The sequence below is a fragment of the Corvus hawaiiensis genome, chromosome 19 (assembly GCF_020740725.1).
Source record: "Corvus hawaiiensis isolate bCorHaw1 chromosome 19, bCorHaw1.pri.cur, whole genome shotgun sequence".
NCBI classification, from domain to species: Eukaryota; Metazoa; Chordata; class Aves; order Passeriformes; family Corvidae; genus Corvus; species Corvus hawaiiensis.
The window spans coordinates 7,238,508-7,258,475 of record NC_063231.1 but is presented as its reverse complement, the minus strand read 5'-3'; the positions used below and the strand labels follow the sequence as shown (position 1 = coordinate 7,258,475).

General features: G+C 48.5%; 2 protein-coding genes across 2 annotated transcripts; both read left to right on the top strand.

Annotated features, from left to right (window-relative positions):
• Positions 1-1,313: 1,313 nt before the first annotated feature.
• Positions 1,314-11,747, top strand: JPT1 (Jupiter microtubule associated homolog 1). Its single transcript, XM_048323518.1, has 5 exons — positions 1,314-1,487; positions 4,118-4,260; positions 4,874-4,971; positions 6,885-6,912; positions 10,769-11,747. Exons 1-5 carry the CDS (start codon positions 1,432-1,434, stop codon positions 10,915-10,917), a joined length of 474 nt encoding a protein of 157 aa, XP_048179475.1. The 5' UTR covers positions 1,314-1,431; the 3' UTR covers positions 10,918-11,747.
• Positions 11,748-12,637: 890 nt separating this feature from the next.
• Positions 12,638-19,782, top strand: NT5C (5', 3'-nucleotidase, cytosolic). The gene is made up of 5 exons (XM_048323516.1): positions 12,638-12,916; positions 18,193-18,293; positions 18,378-18,438; positions 19,211-19,325; positions 19,407-19,782. The coding sequence occupies exons 1-5, from the start codon at positions 12,734-12,736 to the stop codon at positions 19,547-19,549; spliced, it is 603 nt and encodes a 200-aa protein (XP_048179473.1). The 5' UTR covers positions 12,638-12,733; the 3' UTR covers positions 19,550-19,782.
• Positions 19,783-19,968: the final 186 nt, after the last annotated feature.

Here is a 19,968-nt window from a genome sequence, read left to right as displayed (position 1 = left end):
ATATTTAACAGTTCTTCTCTTTCCTGATCTGTGTTAATTTTAAGGCTGGTGTTAATTCAGATGCTGGACAACTCATGTTGTGCATAGAGGGATGTAACACAATCCATGTGTTCTCCAGACCAAAAAGAAATACCTTTATCTAGAAAGCGTTTTGGGGCTGTTGTTGGTGGAAACTGGGAGGGGTGGCTGGCACAGATGGGTTTTCTTTCCCCTTTCTTCCTACTTTACGCAAGTGCTAATTGCAATAATGTTGCTGATGCATAGGTTTTAGAGTAAAAGTTGTGATCAGGGAAGCATCTGTGTCTGTGGAAGTTGCAGGGAAGCTCCCAGTCACCAAATCAAAGGTGGATGTGACAGACAGGTCAGCAGCCAACATGTGATTTAAACCCAGTGCTGTGAGTTTTGTGCTGGCCTTGGTGGGAGATGTACAACCCAAAATGTGCAGCCTTGTGCTTTTGACAGCCAGGTGAGCAGCGTCGCTGGGCCTTGTACTCCAGCTACAATAGCCGTGCTGGAACTCAGTTTTCATGCAATAATCCAAAATAATACACCGATATTGCAAATTATTTTATTCTGCCGTGATTTTTGAGTTGTTGGGCGTTCCTCACCAGGCCTGTGGCCCTGCAGGCCCTTGGCTGTGTCTCAGCCCTCGTCGGATTCAACCTCCAAGGCCACAGCAGCCTTGTGCCAACACCTCCCGCACCGCGATGGCCTCGGTGCGGTTCATCCCCGTACCTTGGAGCTGCTCCGTGACACCTCTGAGGCACCTGCAGGGCTTGCACAGGCCGGGCATGGCAATGAGTGTGAGGGAGCCGGGCCTTGCGCGGCCAAGGGGATGCCAGGGGTGGGTTTGGTGGCACCATGGCCGCTTTGGTGGTGTGCCCTGAGCGGTGTCTGTGAGGAGAGGAGCCATGCAGGAGGTCACGGAGCCAGCGATGGGGCAGCACAAGCTCCCGCACAGCCTCCCGCACGGCCCAGCCCCTCCCGGGGCCCCTCAGAGTGGGAGCGCCGCGGGGACTTTTGTCTGGCCTCAGGTGCGCCTGAGCCAATCACAGCTCGCCGGCGGTGAGCGACAGCGCTCCCGCCAATCAGCAGCAAGGGGCGGCACCGCCCACAGCCAGTCACCGCAGAGCAGACGTAGTGCTTCACCAATGGGCTCTCAGCGGTGAGGCAAAGGCGCCTCGGAATAGACAGCGAGGCGGGGCAAGTGGGAGAGTGGCAGGGCGCTGTCCAATAGGATTTCGCGACTTCATTTGAACCGGCCAATGAGGAGGCCGGAGGTGGGATGGGCTTGCGGTGCGTATAAAAGGCGCGGGGGTGCGGGCGGCGGCTGCAGTTGTCACCGGCAGCGGTAAGGTCCGGTAGCGGGAGCAGTTCCGTCCCTCGGGTCCTCACTGTACAGAGCCCTTCCCTCGGTCCGGCCCCTCCGCCATGACCACCACGGCCACGTTTTCGGGCATGGACCCCAATGGCAGGAACAGCTCCAGGTCTGCGGGGCTCTAGAGGGCCGCTGGGACCCAGAGGGCGGTGGGTCTGGGGGTCCCGGGGAGGGCATGTCCGGAGCGGTGCTGGGGCGTGGTGCTGGGGCGGAGGCTCCGGCCGGGCCGGGGCTGTGGGTGTGCGGTTCCTCCCGGCCTCTCCCGGGCGGGTCGGCCGGGGGCGGGGGCGGCCGCGCCCACCCGGATGGGCTACGGGGGCATCCTGGGGCCGCGCCGTGCCGGGGGGAGGAAGGTGCGGGAGCTGCCGAGACCCGCCCGGGCCGCTCGGTGCGGCCCCGCCGCCGGCGCCGAACAAAGAAGGGAGGCGACTCCCCGCCTCGCCGCGCAGCCACGGCGCGGGGGCGGGGGGCACCGCGCCCCTCCGCCTGCCTGCCTTCCCCACATCGCCGCGGCCCCCGCGCCCCTCGGCCCCGCGGAGCCGCCGCGGGCTGGGTGGGGCCGGGCGAGCTCCATTGTCTGCGCTGCTCGCTCCCCCCGCCCGCCCCGCGCCGCTCTGCCCGGGGGGGCCCGTTCGGTCCGCGAGCTGCCGGTGCTCGAACCGGGGTCGCCCCTTCCCCGGGCCGCGGCCCCGCTCCCGAGGGCGACCCAGGGCTGGAAGGGGCGTGGGGGGGGGGGGGGCGGGCGAGAAGCGGAGCCTGTCTGGAAACAAAGAAAACTTGGCAGGTTGGTCTGGAGGAGATGCACAGCGCTGGGTCGGGCACCCGCGGTCTCGGGAGTCACAGCTGGAGAGGATCGTGTCGTTTTCCACACTGTCGTGGCTTTTTTCTCTAAGGTTGTGGCCTGACAAAGCGGATGCTTCCTGTTCCCTTTTGGTTTTTCAGAGTGTATTTTAAAGCAGAAAAAAAAAAAACCAAAACCCAACCCTCTACAAAGCTTGTTTTTAAACCTTTTACCTGAGCTCTTCCTGGAGCTGTGGGTGGATTTTCGGTGGACATCACTGGGCATGAGGTGGAATTTTAACAGCATGTCATTGCTTGTAGTTTAAACGTGGCTTTCATAAAGCAGGTTACAGCATTTGATGCTGTGAGAGGCTTCTAATAAAATCTGTCAGCATTTACCTGAGGTTGGTAAAAGCGATTATTCCTTTCTAACAGTTTGAGTGATGGATTTTTTTCCCCCCTTCAGTTGCCTTTTCTGTTAATGTCATTAAGTCTGTCAGTGGAAACTGTTGTGCCCTTAAGAGAGTACTGGTTTCACTGCTCTGGTGAAAAGAGGTGATCTAAGGTTTGGGAACAAGCCCTGCTTTGAACAGACTGTTCTTCAGATTAGTAACTGCAACACCTATAACTAAGAAAATAAACCTTCTATACGTTTCCTCACAGAAAAAAAAAAGATAAAGGAATGATTCAAGACCATTACACCACATCTTGATTCAGAAAGGAGACAAAACAAGTCATAATAAAACACATTCTCCAGTCTCCTGGGATCCTCCCATTAGCGGCTGAGCATTAGTAATTCTTAGTAAGAGAATTTGTTAGGAAAAGTATTTTTCTGGTTAAGAAAATATCCATGTCACACACCTTTAGGAATTTCCCTTGCCATTGGGGTGTTTGAGCTCTGTAGCATGGAGAAGCATTTTTGTGTTGCAGCTGGAATGTAACAGGCACAAGTTCTCCAAAGATGTGAATTGTACAATTTGACACACTCTTTGTGTTGAATTCCCAGGTTTGGAGCATTAACAAGCTGGGTGCTGTTTCCTGTTCTAATTTTGATTGATTAAGTTGCTAAGAAGAGGAAGTGTGCACCATCCTTAGTTTGTCCTGGTGTTCATTTTGGAGCCCTGGAGGTCTTTAAAGACCAGGAAGCCCCAGGTTCTGTTGATGTCCTCACATCTCTCTGGGAGTTTTGAAAGTTCTCACACACAGTTTTATTCTCCTGGCTTTTGTCTGGCTTCTCCAGCTAACCCAGAATCTCTTGCTTATGAAAATAAGATCAGGAGGAGTTTATGTTTCAAGATTTGTTCTGCTGCAGCTGTTCATTTTGGTTGGGTTCTGCAGGTTGGAAAGCAGACTGCAGTCAAGCTCTTGAAGTACTGAGCAGGCTTCTTTTGTGTCTGTCTAAGAGCAGATTGTTAGATTTAGGTTACATATCTGGAGCTTTGTACACGTGTCTCTCCTAATAATAGTCAACTGCAAGCTGTTTAATTTCACTTTTTACTTCTAGACCAGCAGCATGCTGCAGATTTGAGGGTTTTTTCCTGAGGAAACAAATCTAAATAAAGGCTGCAGCCCCCAGCCATCAGTGGTGCAACCAGTCCTTTGATTCAAACTTCAGTCTTTGCTGTGCAGCCAGTTTGAAGATGAATATTAACCTTCCCAGGGTACTCTTAAAAAAGCTGGAATTTGACATGCCCACATAGTTATTTTTATTTTTTATTTGGCTCAGATTGATGGGAGCAGCCCTTGCTGTGACACCGGGTGGAACAAGGGCACAAGTAGAGCGCGGGAGCATTTTATTTTTGTAAGTGCCACTGAAGAGCAGTGGAGATAAGAGTGCCAGGATGGAATTCTGGCTGGAGCTTACCTGGGTAGTTGAAGTGATGTGCTGGAGCCTCTGTTTGACGTGCTGAGAGTGCAGCTGGGGGCTGGCACAGGGTGTAAAGCTGCCTCTCTCTGCAGAGTGCTGCGTCCTCCCGGCGGCGGCTCCAACTTCTCCCTGGGCTTTGACGAGCCCAAAGAACAACCCGTGAGGAGGAACAAAATGGCATCCAGCATCTTTGGAACTCCTGAGGAGAACCCACCTTCCTGGGCTAAAGCATCAGGTAAGGCTGTAGTGCTTTGTTTCCACATCTGCTGATGGGTATTGATTCATTTTGTGGCTTAGCCTGATGCTGCTGGTGGCTGTGTGGAAACCAGAGTTCCCTTCCTGCTTGGTACTTTGGGGCTATAAATCATGTCTGCTTGCAGGGGATTGTTTATTTCTCATTAATTTCTTCCAGGAGGGTTTATTTTATTCAAGTGTTGGGCATGTTACAAGCAGAGAATTGTATTTTGGATGCAATTTCTCCAAGTCACACAAGTGGACTTGTGTCTTACTGTTTGGAGTAGCACTAATTGGTCTTGATTATTCAGAGGAAGTTTATCCTCGTGTTTTCACAGCTGGGATTAAGCTTCCCTTTCTGCAGAACACTGCCAGTATGGGTGGCCTTGGGATCCCAAACTCCATCTGTTTAAATGACACCCTCACTGCATGGGGTGCTGCTGTAAGACAGTAATTTGTGAGTTATTATCTAAAGGACCAGGACTCTTTAGAATGGCAAAGCTGTAATTTAAAAGAAAAACCTCTCCCAGTGTACCCAAATCTATGACTATTTATGATCTGCTTTCACGTCAAGTTTATCTTGCAAACTGGTTAGAATCAATCTCTGCTTGTAGGGGCTAAGCCAGGTGAAACCAGAGACAGCTGTGAATCGTCTGGACCACAAAGAACAAACTCAACTGAGGCAAACTGTGGAGACTTTGTAGATCCCAAGGTCAGTACTTGACTACAAAGAGCCTGATAATGGACAATTCACACTCTGTGTGGGATTAATTTATCACGGATGTTCACACAGTTGGAAGCATTGTAGGATTTGAAGCCTTTCTCTCAAATCTGTTTTTTCCTGAAGGTTCCCCTTTCCGTCTGGTACTCTTCCAGTATGCTGAGGAAGGAAGGGCTGGATTTTTCACAAGGACCACTTTGTAGAGCTCTTTACCCATCTCATTGCTGAGACAGTAATGAAGTGGTGTGAAATCTGATTTCAGCTCTGTGTGTAATTGTGGGTTTAAACATCTCACAAACAATAGTTACTACAGCAAACTCTGTGTGGGTCTGACAAAGAACTTGGTTTCACATCCCAGCAAATTCTTACCTCAGTAGCATCAATGCCTGTTTTGTTTTAATAATAGCATCAGGTGTGTTATTTTCTATATAAACTCCTTACTTAGTGGCAATATGGAGCATGATTTGTAGTGTTAATGGTGTTAATTAAGTGAAATTTGCTAGATGTGTGACTACATTTAATGGGAAAAACAGGGTTCTTTTGAAACACAGTAAATTCAGTAAAAAACCAGTAATTCCTCTGAACTTAGGTCCCTAGGAATGTATGATAGCCTGTGTTTGCATGAACAAAGTGGAAAAAAGAAATCTTGTTGTTTAAAACTCTCCAGCTGTAGGTTTTCTGAAAAGAACTGGGTAGGTAAGTAATTGATCTCAAATGTTGTAGCAGACACCTTTCATCATAGGTTTTATTTTGGTAATTGGCATCAAGCATCACAGCCCATTTTTGTTATTAATTGTAGCTTTAAGTCACAAAACTGTTCTTTGTTACGAAAAACGTCTTGTTTCAATTTAGCAAATATAAGTGAGTTTATTTTCTGTGGTATATTTTCTGCTATAAATTTAACTGTTTAGTCTAATTCTACTTTCTGCTAAATTGTTTTGAATACTGTGGTTCTCAGCTTTGCAAACAGATTCTTCCCATGTGGAATACTTTACTTTTATGCAGTAATTCAGCTGCAAACAGCCTGAGACTTAAGGTGATACATTTGTGTCAGTTTCTGTGCTTTTTTTAATCCAAATTTCTGCAGTTTCACTGTGTAGTTAGCAATGTTAAATCTATAAAAGCTGATAAGCCTGATGCCATTGAGGAGCCTTGGCTGCTGCTGGGAAACTCCCTATTTTTGTGTCAAGCTGCAGCCTGTGAACAGATTCAGTATGCAAAGAATGTTTAACTGTTTATGTAGTGAAGGAAGCTTCATCAGGAACAAAAAAGCTGATCTGTATTTCACAAATGAAGTTAAATACCCTGGGCAGAACAAATGCTCTTGGCCTTGCCAACAGATAAATGTTCAGTGTTGCAAAGAGTTGCTCAGTAGAAAGCAGAGGACACTCAACTCTTGCTTGTTGCTGTCATAGTAATTTTTTTGCCCTTCCTGCTGGGCAGTGGGAATGTTCTGGATCCTGTCAGTGCTGCCTGATGTGGGATGCTCTGTACAATAAAGTGTTCATACCCACCTGTGTCCTTCACTGTGGGAATAACAAATGTGCCATGTGTCATCAGGATTACTCCAATATCTGTTTCAACTTTTGGAAGTATGTTAGGTAAAGAAAGAGTTGGTTAAGTTATAAGTCAATCTGTCAGAAATGGTGCTTACAAACCCATGATTTCAGTCTGCAGATTATGAGTGCAGAACCCACTGTGCCACTCTGGGTTCTGTCCCTCTCTTGGAACCCAGAGCCCATTGCTGCTGTAAAAGTGCCTCCCTGCATCTGTGGTGCCACATAGAGCAGTGTGCCCAGTCACACCATGTGCCAGTGGTCACACCATGCAGGAGTATCCACTCCATGGAATAGGAAAATGCTTTGTGAGACATGAGGTGTAACATGTTCCTTTCTCTTTTCTAGGGAGGAGATGTTGGTGGTGACATTTTTGGTGAGTAACTCCCTTGGACTCCTCTAGTAAAAGCCTTTTGCAGGTCGCTTTGCAGTAGAAGAGGATGTAGGATCTATAAATGGTCATTTATTAGGAAAGAGGAAGCCTGGGATTGTCACTGGAATCCATCAAAACAACGTGACCAACTGCTTCAGTGGAGTGTGGGCTTGGAGGGAAATGGTGTAGTGCTGTTGCTCATCAGGGTAAAAAGGAGAACAGTCCTGTTGGTTTATTTTGCCAGCAGCTGCTGGTGTCAAGACGTGTCTGAGTACTAGAAGGTAAGATGGAGACTGTTTTGCAAAGAGTTCAGTGATTGAAAGGCCAGATTGCTGTTAGGGTTGCTTGTAATTAAATAGGACAGTCAAAATAATTGATTTTAGTTTAGCAGTTTCCTTCTTTCCCACAGTCTTCTCATACAGCAAACTCCACATTGACAGAAAGAATCAAACCCAGCTACTGCTTCTGGAAGTAGCTGCATTAACCAGCTCTTAACTTCCTATTGCTTTTAAAATGCTGATTTCTGCCAAGGAAGTTGATCTGCATACTGCAAATCGCTTGTAAACAGAGGCATTTCCCCTTCAAGTACTTTTTCTAGCTCTGAGGCTGGAAATGTCTCCTTTGCAAGATTCACTTTAGGAATAGCTGACTTCCTGATGACAGGAGTGTGTGTGTTGACTGCTGCTTTCCAAGTGCTACTTTCAACACCTAAGAGTGGTGGGACATCCCTGAGGCCATTAGCACCTCCGTGTCCTGAAAAGACTTTTGCTGGGAGGGGGGGAAGCTTTTCCAGAACTTCTGCACTACCTCTGAGTGGTATCTGTATGCAAAATAAGGGTTGCCTCTCTAGCAGGCTGCTTCTAATGCAACTGTACAGGCTCTAGGATTTCTTTCCCATGTCTGTCTGATCTTAATTAGCACTGTAGGCATCTAGAGTTTATGCCTTGAGTAGGAGGATGTGGTTTGCTAATAGAAGAAAACTGCTCTAAGGGCTGCTGCTTTGCCTGGTGCTTGTTTAAACCAGCTCCCCACAGGGCAGAGGAGATCCCACAAACAGCACGGAGGTGACAAGGACTGGGATGCCAGGAAGCAGAAATAGGGCTGCCTGGCATCAGGACAGCTGGCTGAAACTTGGAGTGCAGAGTGGTATTCCTGACTTTTTAAAAAAGTTCACATTTCTACAGGTGTTGTATTTGTCTTTTGGTTTGTTTCTGGCAAGTGACAGTGAAGGAAGTTCTTATCAAGGGTCAGGTAAATCTGTGCTGGGAGGTGGTTAAAAAACAAATGTTATGGAAAGTAACTGGGGTTGTTTCCTGTTGTGGCCATGACTGAATATTAAATTTTTGAAGGTGGCCAAGCTGAAATAAAAATAGCAGGCAAAGGTTTGAATGTTAAACTTTCGCTGATGGTACTCAGGAAGGAGTAGAAATCAATGCCTCCTGCAGAAGGTGTCTGTGGTAGATACCTAAACGTCCTGATGGATTGTTAAATTAATTCCTACCATTGACAGCTTTGGGTGTTGTAGCTCAATGGAGCCCAGTCTCACTCATCTGGCTGTGTCACCCCTCCATGTGTCAGGTGGAATGTGTATATTTACTAATCAAGCCTGTCTAGGGTAAAAAACCCATTTCTTTTATAGCAGGGCTCTTGTTTCCTCTTTGGGAGCTGTAGTTCCTTTCTGGGCATCAGAGTTCCCAGTGGCTTGCAGTGTACTCAGCAGGGAGCTGCTTCAGGGATTAGACCCTTTCTGAGAAGGGAAGAGCTTTGATATTTTATCTGATCCTGTTGGGTTTACCACGTCACTCATCAGGTTGGCAAACTTACTTTGACTATGTGGGAAGTGCTAATGTCTATCAGCTACACAGGGAGCTACAGAAACTTCCCCCAAAGCCTCCTGTGCTGGTAATTCTTGTTTCTTCTGTGATTCAGGGGCAGTGTGAGCTGAATGAATGTGAGCAGCTAAGGAGAATTAGGCAGTGCCCGATTGAGTGTCAGCAGTGCCTGACTGTACACGACCCACAGGAAGGTGGAGCCTGGATCTTGCACAGTGCTGGGACTGTCCCCAGGCAGGGACATTCAGCACTTGCTGTGTCAGCAGACACTGGGCCACAGCAGCTACAGGAGCTTCAGGCTTAAAACGTGGTGTTAAGTGTTTGTTTCAGCTATGCTGGGTTAGTGAGCACAGCAGAGAATCCGTAGTGATTATTCCTGATTGCATGCAGACTATGCTCAGATGCTGGAGTTCTTTGAGATTATAATAAGCATGAATATGGGGAGGTTCAGTGGACACAAGTGGGGTTTTGGTGTTTCTGATAACATTTTGCATTGGAAAAAATAAACTGAGTTGACACAGGATGTAAGACAAGCTGCTGCTGGGGGTAGGAGGAATAGGAGGCAAAGGGTAGGACTTAGTAATTGCCTTTCAGGTTGGAAAAATGAGCTAGGGAAGGTGATGCTGGGAGTGGTTTTATTCAGTGCCTTCGTCTGTGACCTGGAAAAGGTAATGAGCAGTGAAGTCTCCAATTTTGTTGATGATATTACCTCTTTGAAGTAGTCAAATTGTGCTGATGGTGGGAAAATCTCACCGTCAGAAGGACTCAGCTAAATGAGGTAGGCAGGATAATCCCTGTGTAAGCAAGTGTAAAGTAATGAATCTAGGGGGGGAGAAAACCCCAAAAACTAAACCATGGCAGCCTTATGTTCAGCTCTGTGCTGTGGTGCTCCCAGGATCTGCCTCAACTCCTTCTCCTTGAAATTCTTTGAGGTGTTTGGAGGTGCCAGCAAAATACTGAATTTCATCAGGGAGAGGATGGAAAATGACATCATTTTTTTCTGTAAACAATGGTAATACCTTGAATTGTGTGCAGTCCTTGACACGTGAAGAGCAGGGGGTTGTAGTGGAGGTGACAGGGAAGAGGATGGGGTGCAGTGGCTGCTCTGTGAGGGGAGATTGGAATAGTTATGCCTGTTCAGTTTGAAGAGAAGGCTAGGGGAGGCAATTTGATCAAGATCTACTAAATCATGAAGCTTAAGGTGAACGTGCAGCAGTTTCCTGAATTCTCCCAACCCAGAATTAGTGAGCATGAGATAAAACAAAAGGGTCTGTTGAAAACAGGTGAGGTTCATCTTCACCCTCAATATCAGGGGCTACTTGGTGCTGATTTGGGCCTTTGGCTCAGAACTGGTCGTGCTAACCTGTAAAAATGTGAGATGCTGATGTACTTGCTGTACTCAATTGTCAAAGCAGATACATTAGTTTGCTCAAGTATCTAAAGTGCTTCCTGTGAAGAATTCCTTCTGTGCCCTGTCTTTGCTTGTGGTTGCTCAGAAGGATTTAAGATAAAACTCTCACGTGCTCTCCAGGGAGTGTACAATCAGAGCCTCCCCATGCATGGCTGCTCCCTGGTGTGTCCTGTGTGAAGCCTCAGAAGTGTGTCAGATCCTCTTCCCTCCAGTTAGGAAATTGGGGATGCAGTTTGAGCTCCTGCTGGTGCTGCTGTGACTCCCAGCACCTGCTCAAACTCGAGTGACAATGCCAGAGTCACAACGCTGACTAATTATATGTACAAGACTTAAGCCTTAAGCTGCTTGTCATTAACAAAGATGAATTGCTGGTGTCCCCTAATAACAGCTGGGTGAATGTGGCTCTTGCTGAACGCCTGAGACTGAGCTGTAAGGCCTCAGATTTGATCTGAGAAACACTTCTGAGGGCTGAGTCTGCCCTGCCAGTGGTTGATAGCATTGGAGTGTGTCTGTACCCCTGGACAAAACTGACAGGAGCTGAGCTTCCATCTGAGCCAGCCGAACATCTGGCTCTCATCATCCACATCAAACACTTTAAAAGCTTCTTTTCTTCTAGAAAACACTGAGGCTGATGTAGAAGCTGCCCCAGGTCAGAGTGAAGAAAAGTCCCTGCCTGCTGCACCTGTTCCTAGCCCAGTAGCACCAGCACCTGCACCCTCCAGGAGAAATCCACCCGGTGGCAAGTCCAGCCTAGTCCTCGGTTAAACCTTTCCCTTCCTGACTGTTTTGAACTCGTGTCTGTTTTCTTTCCCCCATGCTTGTGAACTGCACAACTTGAGCCTGACTGTACATCTCAAATTTCTTTCATTAAAGAGAAGCACTTTATGTACTCCATCTTTTTTTGAAATCAAGGGGTTTTTTCCACTTCTGTCCTGTGTTTCCCCCAGATCTACTGGAAGTGACATGAGTGTTTTCTAGTGATAGACTTGAGGGAAAGCTTTATGAAGTATTGTAATGTAATTCAAAGGAGAGTAGCTTGGTTCTAAGTGTGCTTAGAAGGTTTTTGTACTGAGAATTTTTTTTTTTTTTTTTAGAACCCCTTAGCTTTACAAGGGTCTAGAATCCTGGTTAACCAGGCCAGCAAACAATCAGCAAGAGCAGTCCCTTCCTCCTCCACATGTGGGATTTAGGGATCTAAAAGGCTTCATTGACTGCATGTGGTAAATGCCTTGTGCCCTGCTGTGCCATATAAATCATTAAGTGGTTAATGTACACCATGCTGCCTTTAAAAACAAAATAAATCTTGATACTGGACTACTATGACACAGGGTCTGTGCCAAATAGAGGGCTGATGACCAGAGCCACCTGGCCTAGTGCTGGGAAGGGGCTGATTCAGACTTTATTCAGTAAAGGTGGAGTGGATTATATAACTAAGAATTACAGGGCATTTTTTTTTTTTTTTACAACTGACTCAATGCTGTGCATGATCATGCTGGTGCTTGACCATGAGGTGAAAATCTCATCCTTTAAAGTGTGTGTTGTAATTTCACGAAGCTGGATTGTTGCTTAAAAGTAAATAATATAGAAATTTTGAAGCAGTGTTTCCTGTGTGGGTTTTATTTCATGGTTTTGGTTTTGCTTTGTTCTCAGTTGTCCTTGTCTCAGCCAACCTGCCCTGTTCTAACAGAGGAGAGTTCTTAAACCTGGCTCGAGGTCATCAACATATGCCATCTTCTCCTGAAGAGAGAATCTGACTTCTCTCTTCATTTTTGTCTTCTAGATCAGAAAACTGTGGAATATGGCTTGATATATATAATCTGTTTTATCCAAAATACTGTTTTTTCTCAAAATTGAGGAAAGTGTATTTTCCTCACTAAAAAGAAAAGAGAGGAGGACCCTAAAAAGGGAGGGGGTGGAATTGAGACCAAACCATGACGTTCTTTGCTGTCCTGGCAGGGCTCTGCTGCCCAATAAGCCACAGCAGAGGATCTGTATGGAGCTCCCGTGTCTGCTGGTGCCTCTTCCACCCTTCTGGAAGAACCGGTGCCTGAAAGCACCCTGGCTTTCCAGATCCGTGCTGGAGAAGCCCTGCCCTGGGGTGCTGAACCTACCGAACTGGATTTGCTCTGCCGTACTCCTCCTCTCCTCCATCTGGGGGGGGGGGTTCCCTGTAGCTGATGTGCTCCGTGCCCTGCACCAGCTGCATCGAGAGCATGGGGAATTACCCAGAAATTAATATTTCCTTTGCAAGCGCCATGCCCAGGGGAACTTGTTAATGCTCCTTGATGGCTGCTGAGGCTCCACTGCGCTTCTTTCTCCTCGGGGGGGACGTGGCAGCCGCATCCCGGCCACCGCGGGGTCCCCAGGAGTGCCGGGATCGGCTTTTGTGGGCTTTTTCTCTATTCCTGCTGTGGACCCCACCCTGTTCCCACGCGGGGCTGCCCTCCAGGCGCCCCGCCCCTTCATGCATATTCATGTGGCTAATACATATGCATGCGCGCTCTCGCGTGTGCCGGAGCCGGGGGCGCTGCGCCCGCGTGTGCCGGGAGCGGAGAGCCGGGATCCGGGATCTGGGATCGGGATGGGCAGCGCGGCCGCGCCGCTGCGGGTGCTGGTGGACATGGACGGGGTCCTGGCCGACTTCGAGGGCGCGGTGCTGCGGGAATTCCGCGCCCGCTTCCCGGCGGAGCCGCGCGTGGAGCTGGAGGAGCGCAGGGGCTTCTCGGTGCGGGAGCAGTACCGCAGCCTGCGGGAGGACCTGGCGGTGAGTGCGGCTGCGGGGCCAACACACCCTCCCCATCCCGCTGGGAAACCTCTCCCTGCCCGCCAGGCTGGGCACAGCTCAGCGTGGGACCAGTGGTTTTTAAAATCCCCTTAAGTTATCTGCAGGTTTTTTTGTTCATGTATACCTAAATGGGATTCGTTTAAGGGATACTCACGTAAACAAGGCCATGTTTGTTTATGTAAGATAATAACCAAAATCATGGCTATTCACTATATGTACACGTTCCTAGTTCCAGGAACTTGGGACCATCAATTGCCATCGATCAGAGCTCTGGCAGTTTGGAGCCTGTGGGAATGCTGACTGGATCCACACTCCTGTCTATCAGCCAGTGGCAGGAGCCACTCTATGGGACAGGAGGGAAATGAAATTGTCATCTCTTAGTAACAAACCCCCAGGCTCAGTAAAGGATCTTAAAATGAGCAATGGACTTTTCAGGGAATGTGTACAACACAGCCCAGATCAGCATCTGTTCCATTTCCTGACAGAGCCCTCGACTGTCCTGTGGTGACCAGAAGGAAGGGTGAAGTCTGGATTTACAGTATTTGTAATTTTGCTTTGCAAACCTCTGTGTTACTCATTCAGCCATCAGCAAACATTCAAAATGGCAGCAGTTTGCATGGATGGAGGGTGTTCCACCAGCCTTCTCCTGCTGTTCCTGATCTCTTACCTGCCATGCACTCAGCTTGTCAGGGCATGCAGAGGGAATATGGATGCAGGATTTCATTCTGTACAAACCTAGATATAACATTTATAGTTCTTGTCTTGCTGTGGAGCCGTGTGAGCATGTGCAGAGTGCTCTGGGAGCTTTGGGTAAATTACTGTTCTGCTGCACAGCAAGAGCAAGAACATGAGTAGGTAAAGAGCAAGCATCTTCAGATGGTTCAGTGAATGGTTTGATGACAAAACTCCCACACACACATCCCTCTGTAAAGGGTTGGTGATCCTCCTGGAAGAAGTCACTGATTATCACTGCACAGATTAAGGCTGCATGAAACACAGAATTAGAAATACTGTGAATCCAGGCTTCACCCTTCCTTCTGGTCACCACAGAACAGTCAAGGACTCGGTAAAGAAACCACTGATCTGGGTTGTGCTGAACACCATCCCTGAGAAGTTCATTGCTCATTTTAAAAACCTGTACTGAGCCTGGCGGGTTTTACTGCTAAGAAACGACAATTCACATTAATTTCACTGCTGTTCCATAGTGAGGTAAAGGCTCCTGCACCAGAATAAGGGGCTGGAGTGCTGGATCCAGTCAGCATTTCCACAGGCTCCAAACTGCCTGCATTCTAATCGATGACTATTGATGGTAAGAAGCTCCTGGAACCAGAAGCCTGTAAATATAGTCAGCAGACATAAATTTGGCTATTATTTTGCAGAAACAAACATGATTTATTGTTTAAATGACTAGTCCTTAAGTGAATCTCACGGACAAAAAAAAAGTTGCAGGAAATTTAAGGGGTCATGACTTTTTATTTGTTCTTTTTTGGAAGGTCTTACAGTCTGATCTATCCAGAAAATTGCATTTTGTTCTATTTCTGGAAACCCCATTCCCTAATTTGGTTCATGCTCATCCTGTTCCTCCCCAGACCTTAGGTGTGGCAATGAAATAACCAGACAACTGGTTTGAATCCCACGCACACCAGCAGTGGCTAAAAGCTCTTATCTTGCTGTTCTAGCCTGGCTTCCTAAGGAAATTAGCTTTATGGAGCTGTGCTGTGTGTCTGTCTCCTTCAGTAATCTCTGGAGCTTTGGGCTGGTTTAGGTATGTTTGGCAGAACAATGAAGTTATAGTTTTAAAGATTTGAGGCTCCTTTGGGTTTTATGTAAATACCATACATTATTTTAAAAACAGAGCCCTTGTTTTTTCTGCTGTGGCTGTATAGGGTGTCTGTGGGGCAGGAGAATCCCCATGGAAAGTCTGTCCTTGGCACAAGCTGCAGGGAAAGCTTTGGCAGGAACCAGCAGCCCACACAGGGCAGTTTGTGGGGCCACGTGTCCATGCAGGGAAACTGAGCCTGCAATTTGTCAGTGCTGAAAGGAGGGGATCAGCTGGACACCAGGGGGTTAGCTGGACACCAGGGGATCAGCTGGACACCAGGGGGTGAGCTGGACACCAGGGGGTTAGCTGGACACCAGGGGGTCAGCTGGAGAACAGGGGGTCAGCTGGACACCAGGGGGTCAGCTGGACACCAGGGGATCAGCTGGACACCAGGGGGTGAGCTGGACACCAGGGGATCAGCTGGACACCAGGGGGTCAGCTGGAGAACAGGGGGTCAGCTGGACACCAGGGGATCAGCTGGACACCAGGGGGTCAGCTGGAGAACAGGGGGTCAGCTGGACACCAGGGGGTCAGCTGGACACCAGGGGGTTAGCTGGACACCAGGGGGTCAGCTGGAGAACAGGGGATCAGCTGGACACCAGGAGGTCAGCTGGACACCAGGGGGTCAGCTGGAGAACAGGGGATCAGCTGGACACCAGGGGGTGAGCTGGACACCAGGGGATCAGCTGGACACCAGGGGATCAGCTGGACACCAGGGAGTCAGCTGGACACCAGGCTCTTTGTGGCAGGTGTTGGCTGTGTCTGTCCATGAACTTCCAGGGTGTGGGATATTCTCGTGACATGGGCTGGGAAGTGCTGTGGTGATGATTTATGCATCACCTCTTCCTGAGTGGTGTTCATGCTTAATTGGTGCTGAGCAGCTGCCGCTTGAAACTTGAGCCATTACTTCATTTCTGTTTCTGTTTTGATTGCAAGTTGATCATTAATTTCACACTGTAAATCCATTTTATTTAGAAGGACTTCTAATCCATTTTATTTTGTTCAAGATTTTTTCACTGCACTTGCCTCTCTGCCCTCCTGTGTCTGTGGTCAATTTGTTGGTGGGGATTTATCTCCATGTTTCCTGGCCCCAGACAGCTTCAAGAATAGGATTCAACATCCCCACCAGTGGTAAAAATTTCTAGAATTATTTTTAAGTCCTGTAAATGGGAAAGCTTAGGGACAGATGTAGTCCTTCCAGTTTTGTGTCCAAATTGTTATCTTACTAATGGAGGTTAAAAGGAAGCATTCAGCATTGGTAGCATGAAAATGAGGAAAGAAAATGGTTTTACTTTCTATTTCTAGTCACTTTTTTATGAGAGGAAATGGCTTTTGGTTCCAGGAGTCATCAAATCAAATTTCTCCAACAAAGCCAGACTTTTTTGTGATGTGGTGGAAACTTGCCAGTTTCTGGTGTCTTGCTGTAGGATAAAAGAGCTTTCAGACACGAGCCCCAAGTCTGTAATTCAATCTCCTTGGGAAGAGCTCCAGGGAATTGTTGCTGGGATCACGGAGGCTTTGCATGGAAACAGAGATCTGGGCAGATCTGATTGCCATGTCTGCACCTAGACAGGCTCCTTAACCTCTTCTGATCTGCGTGTGAAATCAGACAGTGCTTCCAACTTTCTGGCTGTTGATTTATGAGTATTTGTAGGTGATGATAACTGAGTGAGCTTCAGGATCTGAGAGTCTGGTTTGACTCCTCACTGCTGCTTGATTGAAATGGGTTTTATGTTGATGTTCCACTGGTGATACAGAGCAAGGAGACCTTCGGCTGGACTCTTTAGAGCTGGACTCTTCTAAGCAAAGGCTGCAGCCTGCCTTTGAAGAATACTTAACAAGAATTAAGTTTTCCAAACTGTTCAGTGGCATGGCAACGTATGACTTTAATGCTTGTGGAAAAATGCTGCTTTGACACCTCTGAACTTCACTATGTGACCCCAAGGAAGTTAAGATTTGTGTGTCTCAGGGTAAAGAGAGACTGGAAGCTTAATCTCTCTGTCTTAGGGTGAAACTTAGGCCTGGAAGGGGCCTCAGCCCTCGGTGCTGCTGTGGGTCCTTTGCCATGATGGGATGTGGGATAAGGAAGGGGAAAACCCATCAGCTGTGACCCACTCTGAAACACTCATTTAACACAGGCCACTGAACAGTCACCAGGGAGCAATCCTTAAAATTAACTAACCAGAGTTGGATTCAAAGCAGTAAATTTCCTAATAATAAAAGGTGTGAAAATGTCTTACCAGTAAATTAAGAAGAAAAAGGACTGGAAGGACAGTCCTACCTGGAAATTGCCCTGGAAATACTGCTCTTCCTTTTAGAGATTAAAGATGCACTGTACTGTATCATATTAAATATCTTTTTGTCCCATTTTTGGCTATGTTAGCTTGGGATAACATTGTTTCTCCAGTAATCTTGTTTCTTTCCTATTTACACTCACTTAAAAATGATTCTGCCTTTAGGGCTAACCTCCTTCCCCACTTGTTTATCATTAATTTCCTCTCTGGTTCACGTGGCATCCCACATGCCTGTATGGAAGGTGGGTTTACACTGAGAGCAGGTGCAGACACAAAAGGGATAAAGGCCTTAACTGCAGAGCTCAGCTCAGTGCTGAGCCAGGCGAGGAGAGCACCCTCAAACCCAGCCCAGATGGGGCTCATGGGGTGCACAGGTCACCTCACGGAGCCAAAGGTTCTTGGGGAAGCACAGGGATCACCTCTGAACTTCCTGCTGCAGTCTCAGACTCTTTGGAGCAGACTTTGCACCAGCCCATTACCTCAGGGTAACCTCAGGGTTACCTCCATCCGGGCTGGAGCCAAGGTCTGCTCCTTCAACAATATTTTAAGTGGATGACTGAAAATCATAAAAAGCAGCAAAGACACGGAGCTTTCCCAGCGCTCTCATCCTTCCCTCTTGCTGAAGGCATTCCCCCCAGGTGTGTGGCAGTGCTGGCCTGGCCATTGGCACGGTCACCACTGTGCCCTGTCTGCTCTAAAGGAAAAGGGGGCTGATGGGCAGCACCTGCATCTGCCCACCCATCCCCGGTGAATTCCTGAGCCCTCAGCAAACTCAGCCAAATGTGACAGAGGAGGAGAAGCCTCCAACTTGTTCCTTTGGTTTTCACCACAGTCAGTTGAAAGAGACCTGCTGGGAAGAGGTGGGGTGGGAGCTCTGTCTCCCTCAGCCCCCAGAGACTCCAGTGGGTCAGGGCTGATTGTAGGAGCAAAGTCAGGCCAGGGGCATCTCTGCCTCCTCATGAACCACCAGAAAGTGACTTCTCCTTCTTGTCTGCCCAAACTGGACCTTTCCCAGAAGTGAAAGGTGAGAAATTTTATAATTCACTCCTGGGGGGAAGCACTGGGCTGTCACACAGGGGGTGACTGGAGAGTGCTGTGACAGAGCACAGCCGCTGCTCATTGTCCTCTGTCTCCTGCAGGCCAAGGTAGCCAGTGTCTATGAGTCGCCTGGCTTCTTCCTAGACTTGGATCCAATTCCGGGAGCCCTGGAAGCTGTGCAGGAGATGCTCCACATGCAGGAGTAAGGACACTTCGCACGCTGCAGCCCTTTTCCAGGACACTACACACTTTCCCCTCACTGCTAACAAAGGCTGTTTCTTTTCAGCACTGAAGTCTTCATTTGCACGAGCCCTCTCTGGAAATACGAGCACTGCATTGTGGAAAAGGTGGGAGGGAATTGTTTTTATTGGGTTTAATGCTGCTTTTGCAAGGCCTTGCTGTTTCATACTACCCAAGCTCCTTAGAAAGGAGCTATTCCTTTCTAAAGACAGTAGCTGCTCCAGCTGCCAGGCTTCCCTCAATCCCTGTCTGAGGGACAGCTTCCCACACACAGAGTAGTAACTCAGGACAGGGAATCTCCAAGTGCCACATGGTGCCAGAATTACTGTGGAGCATGTGATCCCTGGGCTTTTGGAGCTGGGCTGGGACCAGCTGTGTCAGCAGGTGACAGCAAAGGAACTGTTACAGTGCGGCCCACAGGGATGGGATATTCCCAGGGGATTCCACTCTGGAGAACCATCAACCAACAAAACTTACTTCAGTCTGAATCTGGAGCCTGAGATGTCCCAAAAGAGGCCAGTGCTGTGTTCAGGAGGCTGTAGTGTTGGAATAAATCCTTCTTGTCAGTGGCATGAGAATGGAAGGGGTAATTTGGTCACTGGAATGACTTAGATGGGTACAACCCACGTGCTCTGGGCAAGCAGCCAGTGCTTCTCACAAACTCAACAGTTGGGCATGGCCAGGGCAGTGCTGAGTGGCAGCTGTCACACAGACAGGTTTAATCAGCATCCTGGGCCACAGCCAGGCTCCATGTGGGGATTCCTAGACACAGGTGAAGGTTTACAGGGGGAAAAAATTACTCTATTAGGGCTGGTCTGACATAAGTGATGTGCAAACCGAGACCACAGCGGGATTTTCTCCTATTCCTTGTCTCTGCAGTATAAGTGGGTAGAGAAACACTTGGGACCCGAGTTTGTGGAGCGGATTATTCTGACCCGAGACAAGACCGTGGTGGCTGCTGACCTGCTGTTTGATGACAAGGACACCATCCAAGGTTTGAACAGCGTTTCCATGGCTGGCTGTTGGCTGGGGAGCCATCCCCAGCTGATTGCAGCTTTTCCCCCCCTTCCCACAGGCGCAGAGCCCAACCCGGGCTGGGAGCACATCCTGTTCACCTGCTGCCACAACAGGCACGTCCAGCTGCCAGCCCCGCGCCGGCGCCTGCGCTCCTGGGCTGACGACTGGAAGGCCATCCTGGAAAGCAAGCGGAGGCAGTAGTGCAGGAAGGGGATGCTGCATTCTTCCCACTGCCAGGGAACAACCAGCCCATCTCCTCCCATGGCCAGGAGGCACTGTCACTGCAGGGGTCAGTCACAGTAAATGAGCTGCTCCTGTCACACAGTGCTCTTGGGTTTCTGGAAGATTGCTCTGCACTCAGTTAATCTCTGTAGCATTTTGGATGTTTGCTGTAGGAGAAGAGAAATTATAAACTACAAGCAGCTGTGGTTGGATTTTTGTGTGTGTTTAACCTCACTCCTGTTTGGTTTGTGCTGTCTGGGGGCAGAGGGGAGGGAAAAAGAGGAAGGAGGAAGGCTCTGAAAGGTAAGCAGATCCAGTGGGGGTGTCTGTCAGGGAGCACTGGGCTCAAGTCAAACCTCATAAATGTTATGTGTTTAGCCACCCTGGCTCTTGGGTTT

What these genes read in the sequence shown, in the direction of transcription:
- JPT1 (XM_048323518.1), top strand. Translation starts at nt 1,432, where the DNA reads ATGACCACCACGGCCACGTTTTCGGGCATGGACCCCAATGGCAGGAAC. An exon ending in AATGGCAGGAACAGCTCCAG is followed by an intron (nt 1,488 to 4,117) that starts GTCTGCGGGGCT and finishes CTCTCTCTGCAG; the next exon opens with AGTGCTGCGTCCTCCCGGCG. An exon ending in GAGACTTTGTAGATCCCAAG is followed by an intron (nt 4,972 to 6,884) that starts GTCAGTACTTGA and finishes TCTCTTTTCTAG; the next exon opens with GGAGGAGATGTTGGTGGTGA.
- NT5C (XM_048323516.1), top strand. Translation starts at nt 12,734, where the DNA reads ATGGGCAGCGCGGCCGCGCCGCTGCGGGTGCTGGTGGACATGGACGGG. An exon ending in GAGATGCTCCACATGCAGGA is followed by an intron (nt 18,294 to 18,377) that starts GTAAGGACACTT and finishes GTTTCTTTTCAG; the next exon opens with CACTGAAGTCTTCATTTGCA. An exon ending in TGACAAGGACACCATCCAAG is followed by an intron (nt 19,326 to 19,406) that starts GTTTGAACAGCG and finishes CCCTTCCCACAG; the next exon opens with GCGCAGAGCCCAACCCGGGC.